Below are 20,592 nucleotides of genomic sequence, written 5' to 3'. Positions count from 1 at the left end.
TAAAAAAAAAAAAAAAAAAGGGTCTTTCCACTGATGTTGTGTTGACAATTTTATTTCAGTTTTGACAACCATGAAAGAAATGGAAAAAGAACCAGGAAGGATACAAGTGATAGATTATAAAACATCTGTAGTTGTCACGATAACATACGTTAAATTGCAGAGTGATTAAGTTGGGGTTGTGGGGATGGAGGTTTTGAGCTGATTTAACCCACAGACGCCAGAATGACGTCGACCACCGACTCGTCGCTGCTGCGAACCGTCACCTGCATGGTGACGCCGTCGGCCAGAGCCAGCCGCGCTCGGACCAGCACGTCGTGGCCTCCGCGATACACACCTGGGGGAAAAGAGGGGGGAGAGATGTCAGGGAAACGGAGTATTTGACTTCAGAGCAGGGGCTTCATTATAAAAGAGTGCGTAGGATTCATACTAAAAGTGTACGTGCGCTCAAAAGCCAAAAAAAGCGTGCGCACAAACAAATCCTGATTTATAAAACCGTGTGCACGCACATCTGCACGCAATGTTCGCTTTATAGATCACAGTCCAGCTGGAAGGTTGCGCACGTGAATTCTTTTTCATGCAAATAGACAATTTAACAGTCAGAATGTGCTTCCACATAGATCTATGTGTACGACGCTTCGGCGGAAGAAAAAAACCCGTCAAATCACGCTTCCACATAGATAAATGCAGGTAGGATGATTTGACAGATGAAAATACCCCGTCAGATCACACTTCCACATAGACATCAACATTTATCTATGTGGAAGCGTGATCTGACGGGTTTTTTTCTTCCACCGAAGCGTCGTACACATAGATCTATGTGGAAGCACTTTTTGACTTCTGGCTGTTAAATCGTCTATTTGCATGAAAAAGCCTTTGAAAAAAAAAGAAACTGAGATAAAAGAAATGGGGATCGTATGGTAGTATTTTCTGAACACCGGCTTGGGTGTACATGGATCTATAAGTCTGATATGTGATGACATTAACAGTATGACATGAATCTGGCATCATTTCACCACCTCACCGTCTGCGTCGCCAGTTCCCCATATCTTCAAAATGTTCGTGCGCGAGGATCAGGGTTGGTGTAAAGATACACACATTTTTCCGTTCGTTTTCTTTCTTTTTTAATTCCAACCTTTGCGTAGAAGGTGGCGTGTGCATCTTTCAAGCCCTGTTTTGTGCGCAAGCAAGCTTTATAAATGAGGCCCCAGGTTTTTAGCTGCAAAACAGCATCGGGCAGAGATTAAAACTTGCACAGAGTAGTTCTCTATCTGAAGTGCAGAAACCTCCTCTACAGTAACTCCAGTCCACATTCCTCCCAGAATAGAGAGAATGCGCATGACGTCACAGATGCGACTTCACAGCGGGTTACGGCCACTGAGTGTCAGAAAGACTGAGTGTCAGAAAGACTGAGTGTCAGCGTAAACTTTCAGTTTGAGCAACTGGAAAACATCTAAAATGGGAAAGAGCTGTTGTGAGATCGACTGTACTCATAGATTTAGCAAGAAATCAGAGTTATCGTTTTACAAACTGCCGAACAAAAAGGTTAAGAGAGACAAATGGATCGCTGCAATTCACAGAAACAACTGGATTCCAGGAACCAAACGTGGATTTGTGGTTCCCATTTTGTATCAGGTAATGTAGGATTTTTGGGTAGCTAACGTTAAACGGTCAAATCATAAAGTTCCGTGTCCTCATCACTTTAATTTCTACAACAAATCCTGCCTTGAAGTCGGACCAAGCGTCAAGACTTTTGTAAGCCTTCAAGCTTTGCTTCGTGTATTTCCCCGGCGTAGAAATTAAGTACATATAAATATCCGGAAACTCGATTCGTGGCCAAATATTAATGTCCATGGACCAATGGTTCTTGGTAACTGTACCAAATATTAATGTCCATGGACCACTGGTTCTTGGTAACTGTACCAAATATTAATGTCCATGGACCACTGGTTCTTGGGGTAACTGTACGGGTCACTGTCAAGTCCAACTGCCTTTAATTTAAGCTGATAATCAGCTGTTATCCCGTCTTCTCCACTACTTGCAGCTGTTTTTAAACACTCAGTGTGAGTAAGGGGGTGTGGGGAAGTGACGTCAATGCAGACCCTCTATAGTCTGGAAGCTCGGTAAAGGACCACAGAAGTCCAGAATATGTTCCTGCAGCTTTGATAACGCTTGAACTTCTTTCTTTCCCGTCGGCGCTCTCTCTATGAAACATTATTTCACCCTGGTTTTGATGCTTTTGTACTTCAGGCACATCTGCTGGTAATTCTGGTACTTTTCACATCTGTAATGATGACTAATCGTGACAATAGGGAAGTTAATTACACGTGGAAAGAGATGATTGAGCTTCCTAGAAATCCCACTAATCCTCCTCGAGTCCAAACCCCAACGAGTTGGAGAGGAGGAACGGAGGAAGTTTCAAACATTTCTTCCCTAAATCGTCTCGAGGGGAAACGGGAGATCACTGGGGCATAAATGAGCTTAGAGAGGATAAAACAGGAATGCAGCTATGACAGCTGCAGGAACATTTTAAACCTGGAGGAGGAGGAGGAGCGACAGCGCTGTAAAAACAGAATATCATCCTACACATCTACCACACTCACCGGCCAGGAAAAGCACGTGGGAGTTCTTGTTCTCTGGAACTTTATCCGAGCGTTCGCACGGCTGCATTCCCAGGAAGTTGACGATATTACCCACGGCCTCTGCAGGAAAAACCACAAAGAAACGTCTCTTAGCTCCGTGTAAATCAGGGGTCGGCAACCCAAAATGTTGAAAGAGCCATATTGGACCAAAAACACAAAAAACAACTATGTCTGGAGCCGCAAAAAATGAAAAGTCTTAGATGTATAAGCCTTAGAATGAAGGAAACACATGCTGCATGTTTCTATATTAGTTATAACTGGGGGGAGATTTATTTTTTCATTATGCACTTCGAGAAAAATGTTGAAATGTCGAGAAAAAAGTCAAAATGTCAAGATTAATGTTGAAGTACAATCTCGAGAAAAAAGTCGAAATGTCGAGAAAAAAGTCAAAATGTCGGTAAAAAAGTCGAAATGTCGAGATTAGAAAGGAAAAAGGAAGAAAAAAAAGAAAAGAATAGAAAAAAAAGAAAAGAGGAAAAAAAGGGAAAAAAAAAGAAAAATAGAAGAAAAAAGAAAAAAAGGTCAAACATTTTTGAAAAAGCTCCAGGAGCCACTAGGGGCGGCGCTAGAGAGCCGCGGGTTACCGACCCCTGGTGTAAATGAATCAAACGCGACAGTTTAAATGCACAAAGACGTTTGAATCTTCTGACGAGTGTTTCCTGCCAGACGATGATGGAACGTACCGTCGAGGGTTCGCACGGACGACAGGGCAAAAGTCTCTTCCTTCTCAAATTCATCTCCCACTTCTTCCCACGCTGCTCCGAAGTTTGGTTTGAGAACCTTCTGGATGTGGTCGGCGATCGTCACTTCCAGGTCCTCCAGCTGAAAAACGACAAGAAAGAGAAGTGAGAAGACGGATTTCAACTCGTTCACCTGAGCGGTTCTTCCCCGCCTCGTGGTGCTGATGCTGCGTATCCAGTACTCTGGTTGTAAAAGAAAATCAGGGGGGATGGTGGATTTTATCATATGGGGACAGATAATTTGTGCTGATTACAAATAATATAATATATTACAAATAATAGCAGTGACCAAAACACCTGCAGAAATACTGCAGGAATGACATAGCAGCAGTTAAATGCAGCCTTCTGTAAGCTTTAAATATCCACTGGGCTTACATCAAATACATCAAAACACAACAATAAACAACACTTTTCTGAACTTATCAATATGACTCTGTCCTTCACAGGATAAGTAAAATGGATCACTGCAAAAACTCAAAATCTTAACAAGAATATTTGTCTTATTTCTAGTTAAAATGTCTCATTTTAGTAAAAAAAAAAATCTCATTACACTTAAAACAAGACTCATCACTGGAAAGCGAACCATCTGGCATCTTTTTGAAAGTGAACTTGCCGTTCAAAAGTCCCTTTTCATTCTCCATCTTTCCTCGCTTTTCAAAAAAGTTCACGCAGTAATATACTTTTCCTCAAGCTATGGGTATCGCCAGAAATTATACACTGCAAAAACTCAAAATCTTAATATTTGTCTTATTTCTAGTTAAAATGTCTCTTTTTTAGTAAAACAAGACTCATCACTGGAAAAAACAACAATTTTCACCTGTTTCAAGTAGATTTTCACTTGAAATAAGTAGAAAAATCTGCCAGTGGAACAGAAGATAAATCTTGTCCCACTGGCAGATTTTTTTTTTATTTTCTACTTATTTAACACACTTATTTATATAAGTGAAAATGTACTTGAAACAGGTGAAAATTGTCAAATAAGTTATTTTTCTGGTAATGACTCTTGTTTTAAGTGTAATGAGATTTTTTGACTAAAAATGAGACATTTTAACTAGAAATAAGACAAATATTCCTGGTAAGATTTTGAGTTTTTGCAGTAAAGGGCCATTTTCAAAATCTTCAAGCAACTTATCTCTGGGGTAAAATATCTACAGGAATATATATACTCATAATTATTTTTTCCACTTTTTATCACAATTATGTACATTGTATCGTGCTGTAAACATCTAGTTATGTTTCATATTACTGATTTTATTTCTCCTTGTAACAACTAAATTATACAGTCTGATCGCAATTTTGTGAAAGACAGTTATAATTTCAAGCACCTTTCAGGCCTTGAAAATTGGCAGATTTTCCTACTTATTTCAAGTGAAAATTTACTTGAAACAGGTGAAAATTGTCAAATAAGTTATTTTTCTGGTGTTATTTTTCTGGTGATGACTCTAAATGTTGAAATAGCAGTAAAACCACATTCATTGATGAAATGACATAAGGGATGGAAAGGGGGGATGGCAGTTTTACAGGGGGGATGATTTGGACCGTTTTTGTTTCAGGGGGGGATGCCATCCCCCCTCATCCTCCCTCAACTCCAGTACTGTACGTACCACGTATTCATCGTCATAGCCATCGTCGTCCGGTTCTCCGGTGTTGGGGTCGCAGTCTCTGACCAGGTACTTCATGGTGCAGCTGAACGTACACGACACTACGGACAGAGACAGACAGGTTTTTGTAAACTCAAGTCGGCTCAGATCCAGCGTGTGTGTCCGGTGAGCGGTTCGTACCGGCGTTGGGGTCGTCCTCGGGCAGGCGCACCAGCGTGTAGCAGGAGCCGGGCTGGCTGTAGGGCAGGCTGGCGGCCGGGACGTACTGCACCACCTCGTAGGACTCGGACGGCTCCATCTGCACCACCACCTGCACAACAAACCAGCAGTATCACTACGGTTGTTTCTGTCAGTTTCACTTCTAGTTTTAGTCTAGTCTTTGGGTCAAACTATCATTTTAGTTTTTATTAGTTTTAGTCACGTTCATTCTCCTTTTAGTCGTGTCAAGTTTCAGTCGACTAAAAGTCTGAGCATTTTAGGCCACGTTTCCACATAGCCGGGTATTTACAAAAACGGATATTTTCCCCTCTACGTTTTGAAAAATACCATCATTTACACGAACCTGCATAAATATCTGTTAAGGTGCTATGAGCAGCAAAACCTACAGGGGGCAGTGTAACGAGAAGATAAAGTCATGCTAGCCAATCAGAGTCCTGGAAAAAAACATCAACAAATGACACGAGTAACTAGGGGTGGGTTAAAAATATCGATATATCGATATTTTATCGATATGCATGTGTAGGAACGATTATCGATACATAAATCCAAGTGTCGATTTAAAAAAAAAAAAAAAAAAAAATTTTTTTTTTTTTTTTCTTCCCCCCATTTTATCACCCAGTGCTCCTACCTAAGTCAGTCCTGGGCATTGCTCCATCTACCAACGCCGGGAGGCCCTGCACTGAGCTCAAGTCTCCTCCTTACTTGAGGAGTGAGCAGGCTGCTTCTTTTCACCAGGCAGGGTGGGGTTTCTATGGCCGGACGTGCCGCGTGGAAGGATCACGTTATTCCCTTATTGTAACCAGAATATCGATATCGAATCGTATCGTAAATCGTATCGTCTTGGGACCTAGTGTATCGGAATCGTATCGTATCGGGAGGTCAGTGATGATACCCAGCTCTACGAGTAACTTCCAGTTACTTCCAAGATGAACGAGAGTCTTTGGTTTGGAGTGACAGAGAAGTGGAGTTACTTTTAAGTGTGACTTTAGAATATAAAACAGGTAAAATACAAGAAAATATTGACGGTGGCCAAACAAATTGTAAACACAGCTGTCACTCATGACGCTGCACTGCAAAAACTCAAAATCTTAACAAGAATATTTGTCTTATTTCTAGTTAAAATGTCTCATTTTTAGTCAAAAAATCTCATTACGATTAAAACAAGAGTCATTACCAGAAAAATAACTTATTTGACAATTTTCACCTGTTTCAAGTAAATTTTCACTTTTTTCCAGTGATGAGTCTTGTTTTAAGTGTAATGAGATTTTTTTGACTAAAAACGAAACATTTTAACTAGAAATAAGACAAATATTCTTGTTAAGATTTTGAGTTTTTGCAGTGTGGTGACGTTTCTGTCTCATAATGTGACGTTCTGATGCCTAAATGTCCGTTTCCCTCCGTTTACAAGCAAATGTTTCATCTCGTTTTGGTCAATGAAAATGAAGACACATTTTAGCAGAGTTTTTATTTTGTAATCTACATTTTAGTCTGGTTTTTATTCCTATACGATATTTCATCATATATTTAATTATCATTATCGTCACATGACCAGCATTTTCGTTGCGCCTTCTCTCGTTTTCCTCAGGTGATAAAGGTTCGTTGACGACGATATTTAGTCATAATTTTCGTTGACAAAAGCAACTTCACGTAAAACCAACACAACATGAAGATATTTGAGCTAAACGAGACCCTGGAACCGACCTTTTGCAGCAGCTGGTCGTTCAGCGTGTTGGTGCAGTCGAACTGGAACACCATGTGTCGGGCGAACGTGTGTTTGATGCTGCGAACGACGTACTCCGTCTCGGCCTCCGTCAGCTGCACCGGGTCGGAGGACTTGAAGAGCGGGCCCAGACCCTGGAACTCGTGGATGGACGCCAGTTGTTCTGCAAGAATAAGTTAAGCCGAATTAACAGCAGTCGATCAAAGACCTGGTTCAGTAACATAAAAGTCAGTTTTCAGTCTTACCCTGATAAATATCCTGGCGCGACGGGGCCAGCTTTTCTGGGAGTTTGCTCGTGGCAACGGGAGCGATTTCTGAGAGGAAATTGATAATCTTTATCAGAAACCTGAACTGATTTTTCCTGTAAGTGATAAGTTACAAAAATAAATAAATAAAAAGAAGCTGTTTGTACCAGTTTTCTGCTCTGTGATGGGAGTGGTGGCCAGAGGCACCGACTTCATGTCGAAGGGTTTTTCTGAGGGATCCAGCGTGTACTGGTGGAGAGACTTCTCCAGCCCGGGAACCGACACGGACAGTCCTGAGGAAACAAGAACACACGTCAACACCGAGCACGGCATTTTCAAAACATTGGTATCGGCCAAAAAAGTATCGGGACATACCTAGTTAATGTTTTTAATATATATTAAATAGTTTTATATATATCCGCTGGCCGGAAGTGACGAAATAAGCGAAACTAACATGGTTTACATCTTTGAATTGTGAAATGTTATATCTGTTCATGTTCATTAAGCTGCTGCTTCATTTCATTCCATTCAGAATGTTGCACTAAGGTTAAGCCAAAAAGTATTTTAATTTTCTTGTGTTTGTGAGTTTGACTGGATGTCATTCAACTACCTCTTTTGAAGTTACATTATACAGGACTGTCTCAGAAAATTTGAATATTGGGATAAAGTTATTTATTTTCTGCAATGCAATTAAAAAAACAAAAATGTCATACATTCTGGATTCATTACAAATCAACTGAAATATTGCAAGCCTTTTATTATTTTATTATTGCTGATCATGGCTTACAGTTTAAGATTAAGATTCCCAGAATATTCAAATTTTTTGAGATAGGATATTTGAGTTTTCTTAAGCTTTAAGCCATGATCAGCAATATTAAAATAATAAAAGGCTTGCAATATTTCAGTTGATTTGTAATGAATCCAGAATGTATGACATTTTTGTTTTTGTAATTGCATTACAGATAATTACAATATTCAAATTTTCTGAGACAGTCCTGTATTTATTTTTGTTATTGCACTATTCTGCACTTTTTGTTTTAGTTTACAATTTCATGTTTTAACATTTTGTGGCACCAGCGCTGATAAGCTTTGTTGAAATACATGTCCATGTTGTTCTCCAATGGGCAAGAAAAGAAACTTGGGATAATTTAGTTTTAGTCCTTTTTTCTTTAAATTCATTGCCAAAATGTATCTGATCGGGAAAAAGTATCGGAAATGTATCGGGAGACAAAAAAAAGTGATCGGATCGGGAAAAATCGGGATCGGCAGATACTCAAACTCAAGTGATCGGGAGCTAAAAGATCCTGATCAGGACGACATAACCGGCTGCTCGTCCTGCGTCAACCACATCTGGAGGGTTAAAAAAGAATAAAAAAATAAATAAATAAAAGCATTACCATTGAAGATGTATGCTGCATTCAGGGCCTTTTGCTTCTGCTGTAGTACGTTCATGTAGAACGTCGCTCTGTCTCGCACCTCGTCGTCACTGTCCATCATGCACCTGTGAGGGCAGAGCCGACGTTACCGTCAAACTAAATCCACATTCATGCAGTTTCATGATAAACTGCTATGGGTCAATTCACAAATGATCACAAGTCACATGTACATTCATGCACACTGAGCAGAACCAGAACCATGTCTGTGTTGCAGGACCACTTCTGACCACATGGGGGCAGCATATCACAACAAAGTTCATAAATGACTCCCCTTGCACCTCAAAAGGGCTAAAGTTGGACCATCCCATCATTAGCAGGCTGGCTCTGGTGGATCCAGCAGATCTTTATGCCCCCATGTGTTCAGAAGTGGTATTGCTACATAGAATGGCTTTAAGATCTTCATCCAAGCTTTATCCATCGCTGCTGACCGTCTTGTGGACCGTGAAGTTGAAATGTTTTTAAAAAAAATGGTGGTGGTGGTTCATAAAAATGTGACTAGATCCGTAAGACAAGGGTGACCACAGGTTTCTTTTCGCAAAATTATTCATATTTGGAAGAAGTTTGTAGGTAGTTGGGTTCCTAAATAATGATTACATTTATTTAGCAGTGAAAATATAAAGAAATGGTTTATTTGAGGTATAAAAGTGAAGGCTGTGTTTAAAGATCAGTAGCTGTGTGTGTTGTGGTATTTTGTCATGTTGTCTTTGTATGTTTATATACGGTACTTAGATATACGTATATTTATATCATAGTTATTATATTTATGATAGAGCTTATATCTTGTAAAAAAAATAAAATAATAAACAGTAAAATAATAAAAAAAATAAAATAAAAGTAAAATAAAAGAATAAAAAAATTGTAAAATAATAAATAAGATAAATAAATATAAAAATATAAAATTAATAATACAAATAATAAACAGGTTATTTTTGTAAAAATGATATATATTTATACAAATTAGTGTTATGAGTGTTAGTATAAAAAATAGACATATAAATTATATTTAGTTGTGGAAAGGGGGTGGGATTAAATAAGTTTATACTTCCTCCCACTCCTTTTCGAACATGTAACTGAAATATGTGTTTCGATGTTGTTTTTTTTCTTTATGTGGTGGAATGGTTTTCTTGTTTTTTTTTTTACATGTTCGAAAATACAATAAATAAACTAAATAATGCATAAAAACCAGCCGTCAACTCAAACAAAAACACCAGTTATAGTGGACCCCTGTAGCTCCTGTTACCCCCCCAGAACTGACACTTTATTATCACTACTGTCATGTCAGTGTCATCCTGCTGTTTTTACTGTTGGAATATTTTTTTCTAATTTATAATATTTATTATTTTATATTTGCTGTATATTTGGTCTAAAACCAAGGCAAACTAATTTCGTTCCATGTCGTGTCTAACATGCTGGAATGACAATAAAAACTCTTTGAACCCTTGAATAACCACACGCATTTCTAAAAGGATTATGATAATCGTTATTCTCAGTATTGATGTATCTGCAGGGGTTTGGGGACGACTACTGTATCCAGAGTATTCTGGCAAAAGAAAAGTGCAGGAAAGGATGTCGAAACAAAACACAGGGTTCCTACACATTTTTCAAGGTCAAATTCAAGCACTTTCAAGGGTAATTTTCAAAATCTTCAAGCACCTTATCGCTGGGGTAAAATATCTACAGGAATATACAACTGTCTCTGAAAATTTGAATATTGTGATTTTCTGTAATGCAATTACAAAAATGTCATACATTCTGGATTCATTACAAATCAACTAAAATATTGTAAGCCTTTTATTATTTTAATATTGCTGATCATGGTTTACAGCTCAAAAAATTAGAATATTCTGGGAATCTTAATCTTAAACTGTAAACCATAATCAGCAATATTAAAATAAAAGGCTTGCAATATTTCAGTTGATTTGTAATTAATCCAGAATGTATGACATTTTTGTTTTTTTTTTAAATTGCATTACAGAAAAATAAATAACTTTATCACAATATTCTAATTTTCTGAGGCAGTCCTGTATATACTCAATGATTTTTTCCGCTTTTTATGCCAATTATGTACATTGTATCATGCTGTAAACATCTAGTTATGTTTCATCTTACTGATTTTATTTTCTCCTTGTAATAACAACTATACAGTCTGATCCCAATTTTGTGAAAGACAAAGTTATAATTTCAAGCACTTTTCAGGCCTTGAAAACACAACATTGAAATTCAAGCACTTTCAAGGATTTCAAGCACCCGTAGGAACCCTGAAAACAACTCCACATAATAAAAGTAAGTGTGCACCTCTGCAGAAGAACCAGGACACTCGGCAGCAGATCGTCATTCTGAGCCCCGAATTTAGCCAAAGCACTGACGGCGGCTGACGGGGAACACACAGAGAGAAAACGTTAAGCTGCTTACAGAATGTTCTGACACGTGTGCTTGAAAGGAAAACCTGGGATGTTAAAAGCCCCAGAGTTCACGGCGCCTCACCTGCACGCACGGCCTCGCTCTCCAGCACCACGCGGTTGAAGATGAAGCGGATGTACTTGGACGGCTGCGGCGTGCGCGGGCCCTCTTTCCCCAGCAGGTGCAGGATCTTGGTGGCCAGAACCGTGTGTTCACAGTCCTCGATGAACTCACACAGGTGGGCCAGGCCCGTCTCCTTGCTCTCTGGGTTCTCCTCGATGATGCTGATGATGCAGTCCACGATGGCCCGCTTGTAGTCAAACCCGCCCTGCAGGGACACAGATGCACCACGTACGTGAAAACTCTACAGAAACTGGTTTGTAGGACTTGATCAGACGGCAACGCTGACTTTTAGTGATGCACCGAAATGAAAATTTGTGGCCGAAACCGAAAATAATAACACTTGGCCGAATACCGAATAATACCGAACAATGGTTCTTCGCAGTTTTTCATTTATTTTGCAAATTTTTTCACCATTGCATAAATCCAATACGGAAAATTAGAATATTGTAATTTTCTCTAATGCAATTACAAAAACAAAAATGTCATACATTCTGGATTCATTACAAATCAACTGAAATATTGCAAGCCTTTTATTATTTTAATATCGCTGATTATGGCTTACAGCTTAAGAAAACCCAAATATCCTATCTCAAAAAATTTGAATATTCTGGGAATCTTAATCTTAAACTGTAAGCCATAATCAGCAATATTAAAATAATAAAAGGCTTGCAATATTTCAGTTGATTTGTAATGAATCCAGAATGTATGACATTTTAGTTTTTTTAATTGCATTACAGAAAATAAAGAACTTTATCACAATATTCTAATTTTCTGAGACAGTCCTGTAAATGTGCAGTAAAATACCCGCCAGTCACAATTTGTCTTATTGTATTTTTTCTCATAATCCTTTTTCATTTTCTCCCGTTCAAATCCAGTTAATTGGGTCGCGGTGGGGCTGATCTCCGCAATTTGAAGCCTTGTATAATAATTGTAAAAATCTGGGTTATTTTCTTGGAGGATCTCTTCATATCAGACAGTGAGGTTTCTCCACCGCATCGGTAGTACGGGCCATTTCTCTGCTGTGCGTCCCGTCACCGTCTCCATCACCTAGCGGTTTCCCAAATCCAACTCAGCCTGGATCATTTCTCGTGTCCTCTGCTTTTTCCCACATCCAAGTAAAGATCTGACATGCTTGCTGCATTTAACACCGCACGCTGTTTGATTGCGTCATCACACGCCGTTATTAATTGTTCGGTTTTCCCCCCAGTTATTCCACCAACACCAAAAGTGTTTTTTTTTGTTTTTTTTTACAATTTCGGTTACCGAACATTCGGTGCATCACTACTGACTTTACATTCTGTGTTAAAATGATCAACTCACGTCATCTCTGAGCATGTTGGACAGGAAGTTCATCATGACGCTGTGTTTCCGGGGATACTTCTGACACAGAGCACTGATGGCCTGAACCACCACCACCTGAAACCAACACAAACATCTTTAGATTACATTTAGATTAGATTTTATTAAGGATCCCCATTAGCTGGTGCCATAACAACCAGCTAGTCTTCCTGGGGTCCACAAAAAGAAAACAAACATACAGAATTATACAATTGCAAATACAAAGTGATTACATGATTTAACTCAATGCACATGACAAGTTTGATACTAGATAAAATGACATTAAAGAAAAGAAAACTATTAAATAATACAGAAGGTTTTGAGGGAGGTTATTCCTCAAAGTCACTGATCTATAAATAAAAGATCTCTTAAGATGATTGGTCCTTGGAATGGGTCATTTCAGCCGACTGGAACCTCTAGTGTTACAATTCTGAAGTTTAGAACAGAAGATAACAGGGTTTAAATACAGAGCGAAGTTGGGAAAACTATTTATCAAGTCAATTTTCTTTTAAAGGACTTGAAAACTGCTCCCCTATTGTCAAACCCTCCATTATGTAATCCAGTCACAGCAGGTAAATAACATCATCATTGCCTTAGTTGAGTATTCAGTGTTTTCTGCAACTTTAAAGTGGAAAAACGTCTGCGTCATCTCCACATGAGTCCAAAGTCAAAGTCACAATGAAGTGAGACTACATTCAAGCTTTTTTATTTCATTGTATTCTTGTATTCTGTAGTCATCTTGTTCTATTTATTTTATCTTTGTAAAATATGCCTTTTATTCAGCCGTTTCTAAACTGTACAGCACTTTGGTCATCCTTGGCTGTTTTTTTTGTATAGATATCTTTATGGAGGGCAGTAAAAAAAGAAAGAAAGAAGATTTACAATAACAATATAATTATCAATACCCCCCCTTTTTTTTTTACTTTTCATAACATTAAACCAAAATAAATAAATAATAAAGAGAAAAAAAAATAAAAATAAAAAAAATAAAAAATAAAAAATAAAAAAAAAATCTGTAAACTAAAGTTGCAATCAAAGTGATCCAATCCCCACTGCAAATGTTATTAGCTGTTTTATTAGCAAAATATACAAAGTAGATACTTTTTGCAATAAACAAATCAAATAAGAGGTTAAATAGCTAAACACAACTAATATTGCAAGTGGTTTCTCTGAATTTAACACAAACTGCCACTTTTCATGACCATAAATAAAGTTTGAGTAGAAAGCTGCGTCACCTTAAATTCGTCGGAGATCTCGGACACGAAGGAGGAGATCTGCTTCATGAGCCGGTCCACGCTGCTCTCACTCCCCGTCTTCAGCAGCGTGGTGATGGCCAGCGTGGCGATGCTGCGGTTGGAATCGGTGATCAGGTTCTCCAGGTCCAGGTTGCAGGCGGTCACCGCTGACGGATGCTTCATGGCCACCTGACCGGGAAAAAGTAGAGGATACATTTTTATTTATTCTGAACAAACCATTTCTAGGTGATATTATCTTAATACAGTTTAATACTAGGGCTGCAATGATTCCTACCTCGATTACACAAAATGATGGAGGAATTTCCTCTGCCTACAAGCCTCGTTTAAATAAAAAATAAATTTAAACTTCACGTTTCACAGTGACAGCGCCAATGAGAAAAACGCAGCAAAGCGAAAGTAATAAGAGGAAGAGAAAGAAAATGTCGAAGCTGTGGGATTATTTCAAATTAAACATGAATGAAATATATATAAAAATAATAAAAAAGGCTTGGTCCACAGCCAAGCATTTCTGTTGAAACGTGTCTGTTATGAATTTGAAGTTGCACAATTTAAAAGCTGTGTTTAAGAATATTTTTTATTTTTGATACTTTGAAAATTAAGTTTTTTTTAATGTTTCAGGAAATGTTAAGTTTAAAATAATTGCATTTATTTTTATTGGAAAATTTTAAATTTTACTAGTTTGCATAATATGTAAATAAATGTCAATTATTCTCATAAAATAAACAAGTTGGTTGTTTTTAAATCAAGTAATCTTTCTTGTTTTCTATTGTATATTTATAATTGGGCTTTAATAAAGCAAAAGTAAGTTTTACCCGATTCATCGCTGGAATATTTCATAGAATCACCAAAATATTCGATAGCTGCAGCCCTATGTAATACAGTTCAATAGAAGTGATTTAGGTGTAGATACAATGAAATGATCCACAAACAACTGTAATGGAGAGTGAATCTGTACCTTGTTGAGGGTCCTGACTGCAGCGTATCTCAGGGCGGCTTTAGGAGAGCTGCAGAAGAGCTGCAGGACTGCAGAGAGATGCAAATATTCACATTTAGAACATCATAAACTGCACCAACTCAGGCCCTTCGCTAATATTAATGAATGAGAATGATATGAATGAATGAGAAGCAAGTAAAACCTGAAACAGCCGGCGCCAGCTCCCTGGCCGTGCAGTTGGGCATGTGGACGATGGCAGAAGCCGCTTCATACACAACCATCTCGTTCTTGTTCCTCAGGCAGCTCTCGATGAAGTCGAACAAGGGGCTGTCGTGACTGAGCAGAGATAAGAAACATGTTACTCATCACAACAGCTTAACCCTTTATGACTGGCTGAAGCGCCAATTACAACCAAATAGGGCTGTTCGATTTTGCCCAAAAATAAAATCTCGATTTTTTTCTCTCAAAATCCGATTTTCGATTACGATTATTTTGTGAATTGACAAAAGGCAAAGAAATGATTTCAAATATGCTGTTTTTTTATTGAACATTTGCCCCATTGGGCTTTAAGTGCAAACTTTGCTCTTATTAAACCAAAAATGAATGAATAAAGTGCAAAACTCTGTAAAATAAGTTGAAAAAAAGTTTTAAAAAATATAATAAAATATAAAGTTTTATCTCTGAAAAAAAAAAAATCAGCAAATCAGCACTTGCAAACATACAGTAAGTTATATTTCCAATTAAATAAAACAAGACATTTTTTCTAATTAAACTAAACTGGGTCTTTGCATGCTAAATAATAATGCAACCCATGAAGGAGGTAGAGGTGTGTAATGGGGCACTTGTCGCAGGTATTGAGAGGCATTTCCATCAATCATTAATATGGTATCAATCATTAATATGTGTGCAGACAAGGTAAAAAAATAAATAAATAAAAAAAATAAAATGAAAAAAAAAAGTGAAAAATCGATTTTACGATTTTCATGTTTTAACATCGTTCTAATTACATAATCGCGATTACGATTTAAAATCGATTAATCGAACAGCCCTACAACCAAATAAAACAGAGCAATAATTCTTTCTGCATGTTAAACAGGAAGAGTTTCACTTACATATCCTGCATTTAGTGTCCTAGAGTTTTAATCCATTAAATTGTTTGGAAAAAAAATTTAAAAAAATTGCGGAAATCTTCATAATTGATACGGCGGGTTATTTATAGATCTGTTATGTGTTTACAGCACTTTTTACATTGACATACGTTGACACATACATCATCAGGTTGTCAGAGTTTCATCAGGTGGTATTTTACCACTCCACTTCCCCCAAAAAGGGGAGTGACAATTCTCCCAGGCAAATACCGTAGTTGGTTTGAATTTGTGCTCTTGTTTGTGCTTTTTTATCAGAGATTTTCACCAAAGATTGCTCACCAACAACCCACACACACATTAAATACTCACTATACAAGCCCACACACACACACACATTATGGATCCACTAAAGTCTGTGCGCGTGAAACGGTTTACCGTGAGCAAAGCTGAGTTCAGCGCCGGATGAGAGGCGATATATAAAAAGGATATATCTCAATAACTAAAGTATGAATTCATTCCAGATAAATTTCCTGTGGTTTGAAAGGCTTCTGTGTAACGATTTACATTTACATTTAGTTATTTGCACTTTTTAACAATTTATTTAGTTAGTATGGACTTGTAAATCTACCAATTTGATACTAACTCACAGAAATTTTGATTCACTTATTGAGCAAGCTAATTCTGGTATAGCAATGCTTTCAAAATGGTTCCTTGCAAACAAGTTGTCGTTAAATGTTAACAAATCTAATTTTATTGTATTTGCAAGTAAAAACAAAAAATATTGTCCGCAAAAAGCTAAGATTTCTATTGGTGGTATTGCAATCAATCAGGTTTCATCCACCAAATTTCTAGGTGTCTTTGTGGATGAGAATTTGTCCTGGAAAGAGCATATACATTCTGTAACTAACAAAATCTCTAGATCCCTTGGTATCATCAGAAGAATCAGAGGTTTGGTCCATCAGGCTTGTCTCGTTACTCTGTATTACAGTTTAATTTATCCTTATCTCATTTATGGCAACATTGTTTGGGCAAGCACATATTCATCAAATCTACACAAATTACTCATTACTCAAAAGAAATTTGTAAGAATAGCTACTTCTGCCTCCTATTTGGCCCCATCTGCCCCTTTGTTTAAAAAATTAAATTTATTATCCATCTATGATATTAACATACTCCAATCATGTGCTTTCATTTACAAATGCACTTATCTTGCAAATAGGCTTCCAAGTACTTTCAAAGATTTTTTTAAGACCAATTCGCAAATTCATAACTATAATACCAGACAATTTGAGGATCTCCATTCTTCATTCAGTCGTACCAATAGCAGTCAGTTCTCCATCAAAGACAGAGGTTCCTCACTCTGGAACTCTCATATACTTATCGCAAAATCTTCACTGTCTATTAATAGTTTTAAACAGAGATTGAAGACCAGCCTTATTGACCAAGCGTCTAGAAGTGCTTCCACTTAATGTGGACTCACTTCTGCACGTGCACACCGAGAAATTGTCTGTTTATATCCATCTTTTTTGAACGCTGTTTTTTTTTTGTTTTTTTGTTTTTTTGTTCTTGCTATTAGTTCAATACAATCTATTTTTCCTGGTGAGAACTTTGAATAAGCCCATTTAGGGCTTCCTTTCTCACCTGCACATATTTTCATGTTTTTTTATGTTTATTTAAACTTTTGTACCGTTTTTTTTATGTTGTGCAAATAAACAAATCAAATCAAACATACATATTATTAAAGATTGGCTAATATGGGTTGTTTTGATGCATAGCAAATAAAAATATTCCATAAAATGGCCGTATAGCATGTAAAAATATGATATATTTGTTCTTTGGTAGGTCATAAAGGGTTAAATCCCCAGACACTGGTCCCGGCGCTCTCTGCTCAGCTCACCCTCCTTCTGTTTCATCCAGCAGCTTGCTGGCGATGCGGATCAGCATGCAGTAGGCGAAGGGAGACTTGAGACCAGACTTGGTGAACTTGTTGAGCATCTTGGTCACGGCCAGACGGTCGTTCTTTCTCAGGTGATACAACAGACCGAGGGCATGGTACTAGAACGACACATTATTTTAGCATCAGGAATAACCAGGGAGGTTCATGAATGCATCTCGAGAAATGAACATGTTGGTCTTCTCTACCTGGACCATGATGTTGTCGCTGGAAGCTGCTTCTTGGGCTTCGTTGACCCAGCGCTTCACGACATCGTAGCTCATCTTCACCATGTGCTAAGGAAGGAAACCAGCAATGATGTCATCAACTAATACTGTTCAAAAATGTCCAATAAGCAATGATGGGTAACTGTGTGATTTCATACCAGTGACGAGACCAGAGCGGAGCTCGATACACTCGGGACTTTGTCAACAATCGCCTGCTTCATGTAGCGCTCAATGGCCTGCAGCATGGTGGTCTGTGAAGAGACAAACGGTGCTGAAGTTGGTTAAATTATATACATTAATTGCATGCTAGGAATGGGCGATATTTTACCATTCACGATATACCAATTCCCGTTGGTGACGTTTTTGTGTAAAGCCGGATTTATGGTTCTGCGTTAAATCGACGCACAACATACGTAAAGAAAGAAAGAAATGAGCAAGAAAGAAAGAAATGAGCAAGAAAGAAAGAAAGAAATGAGCAAGAAAGAATGAAAGAAAGAAAGAAATGAGCAAGAAAGAAAGAAAGAAATGAGCAAGAAAGAAAGAAAGAAATGAGCAAGAAAGAAAGAAAGAAATGAGCAAGAAAGAAAGAAAGAAATGAGCAAGAAAGAAAGAAAGAAATGAGCAAGAAAGAAAGAAAGAAATGAGCAAGAAAGAAAGAAATGAGCAAGAAAGAAAGAAAGAAATGAGCAAGAAAGAAAGAAAGAAATGAGCAAGAAAGAAAGAAAGAAATGAGCAAGAAAGAAAGAAATGAGCAAGAAAGAAAGAAAGAAAGAAAGAAATGAGCAAGAAAGAAAGAAAGAAAGAAAGAAAGAAATGAGCAAGAAAGAAAGAAAGAAATGAGCAAGAAAGAAAGAAAGAAAGAAAGAAATGAGCAAGAAAGAAAGAAAAAGAGAAAGAAATGAGCAAGAAAGAAAGAAAAAGAGAAAGAAATGAGCAAGAAAGAAAGAAAGAGAGAAATGAGCAAGAAAGAAAGAAAGAGAGAAATGAGCAAGAAAGAAAGAAAGAAAGAAAGAAATGAGCAAGAAAGAAAGAAAGAAAGAAAGAAATGAGCAAGAAAGAAAGAAAGAAAGAAAGAAAGAAGCAAGAAAGAAAGAAAGAAATGAGCAAGAAAGAAAGAAAGAAATGAGCAAGAAAGAAAGAAATGAGCAAGAAAGAAAGAAAGAAATGAGCAAGAAAGAAAGAAAGAAAGAAAGAAATGAGCAAGAAAGAAAGAAAGAAAGAAAGAAAGAAAGAGAGAAAGAAATGAGCAAGAAAGAAAGAAAGAGAGAAAGAAATGAGCAAGAAAGAAAGAAAGAGAGAAAGAAATGAGCAAGAAAGAAAGAAAGAGAGAAAGAAATGAGCAAGAGAGAAAGAAATGAGCAAGAAAGAAAGAAAGAAATGAGCAAGAAAGAAAGAAAGAAATGAGCAAGAAAGAAAGAAAGAAATGAGCAAGAAAGAAAGAAAGAAATGAGCAAGAAAGAAAGAAAGAAATGAGCCTGAAAGAAAGAAAGAAAGAAAGAAATGAGCCTGAAAGAAAGAAAGAAAGAAAGAAAGAAATGAGCAAGAAAGAAAGAAAGAAAGAAATGAGCAAGAAAGAAAGAAAGAAATGAGCAAGAAAGAAAGAAAGAAATGAGCAAGAAAGAAAGAAAGAAATGAGCAAGAAAGAAAGAAAGAAATGAGCAAGAAAGAAAGAAAGAAATGAGCAAGAAAGAAAGAAATGAGCAAGAAAGAAAGAAAGAAATGAGCAAGAAAGAAAGAAAGAAATGAGCAAGAAAGAAAGAAAGAAATGAGCAAGAAAGAAAGAAAGAAATGAGCAAGAAAGAAAGAAAGAAATGAGCAAGAAAGAAAGAAAGAAAGAAAGAAATGAGCAAGAAAGAAAGAAAGAAAGAAATGAGCAAGAAAGAAAGAAAGAAAGAAAGAAATGAGCAAGAAAGAAAGAAAGAAAGAAAGAAAGAAAGAAATGAGCAAGAAAGAAAGAAAGAAAGAAAGAAAGAAATGAGCAAGAAAGAGAAATGAGCAAGAAAGAAAGAAAGAAATGAGCAAGAAAGAAAGAAAGAAATGAGCAAGAAAGAAAGAAAGAAATGAGCAAGAAAGAAAGAAAGAAAGAAAGAAATGAGCAAGAAAGAAAGAAAGAAAGAAAGAAAGAAATGAGGAAGAAAGAAAGAAAGAAAGAAAGAAAGAAATGAGCAAGAAAGAAAGAAAGAAAGAAATGAGCAAGAAAGAAAGAAAGAAATGAGCAAGAAAGAAAGAAAGAAATGAGCAAGAAAGAAAGAAAGAAATGAGCAAGAAAGAAAGAAAGAAAGAAAGAAAGAAAGAAAGGAGCAAGAAAGAAAGAAAGAAAGAAAGATAAAGTCCGGTTGATGAGGTTTCTGTGTAAAAAACATGGCAGCTCTGATAGATTTATAGTTACAAAGGTGGAGTTGAATTGGTATTTTTTTTATCGTCATCGGGATAAATGCCAGAAATGATCGTGATACATTTTTTTGTCCATACCGCCCATCCGTATTGCATGCATATATTAACGTGAGCACACAAAGTCCTGCCTTTGGACCATAAGAGGACAGAAGTAAACTGAAGTAAACTAGAGCAGCATTACTCACATCTGTAATCCTGCAGAGAGCTCTGATGGCAGGTCCTCTGTAAACATCCTCTTTTCCAGTCATGTCCTTGGTCAAGCTTTAAAATAACACAAGAAAATAAGGGGTTTAGAAAAA

At 37.2% G+C, this 20,592-nt stretch overlaps 1 protein-coding gene across 1 annotated transcript in view; it reads right to left on the bottom strand.

Moving 5' to 3' along the window:
• Positions 1–36: 36 nt before the first annotated feature.
• copg2 (COPI coat complex subunit gamma 2) overlaps positions 37–20,592 on the bottom strand; it is a 28,909-nt gene continuing 8,353 nt past the window's right edge. The window contains exons 6-24 of the mRNA XM_061715028.1: positions 20,479–20,554; positions 18,058–18,150; positions 17,882–17,968; positions 17,637–17,794; positions 14,854–14,987; positions 14,673–14,740; positions 13,697–13,885; positions 12,444–12,539; positions 11,085–11,328; positions 10,896–10,971; positions 8,562–8,665; positions 7,332–7,457; positions 7,165–7,233; positions 6,901–7,082; positions 5,161–5,290; positions 4,984–5,081; positions 3,323–3,461; positions 2,601–2,699; positions 37–334 (exon numbers count right to left, since the gene is read on the bottom strand). Coding sequence (XP_061571012.1) covers positions 204–334; positions 2,601–2,699; positions 3,323–3,461; positions 4,984–5,081; positions 5,161–5,290; positions 6,901–7,082; positions 7,165–7,233; positions 7,332–7,457; positions 8,562–8,665; positions 10,896–10,971; positions 11,085–11,328; positions 12,444–12,539; positions 13,697–13,885; positions 14,673–14,740; positions 14,854–14,987; positions 17,637–17,794; positions 17,882–17,968; positions 18,058–18,150; positions 20,479–20,554 — 2,299 coding nt within the window. The 3' untranslated portion in view covers positions 37–203. The remainder of the gene's footprint in view (positions 335–2,600; positions 2,700–3,322; positions 3,462–4,983; positions 5,082–5,160; positions 5,291–6,900; positions 7,083–7,164; positions 7,234–7,331; positions 7,458–8,561; positions 8,666–10,895; positions 10,972–11,084; positions 11,329–12,443; positions 12,540–13,696; positions 13,886–14,672; positions 14,741–14,853; positions 14,988–17,636; positions 17,795–17,881; positions 17,969–18,057; positions 18,151–20,478; positions 20,555–20,592) is intronic.

The sequence above is a fragment of the Cololabis saira genome, chromosome 23 (assembly GCF_033807715.1).
Source record: "Cololabis saira isolate AMF1-May2022 chromosome 23, fColSai1.1, whole genome shotgun sequence".
Lineage (NCBI taxonomy): Eukaryota > Metazoa > Chordata > Actinopteri > Beloniformes > Belonidae > Cololabis > Cololabis saira.
This window is presented reverse-complemented; position numbering and strand designations above follow the sequence as displayed.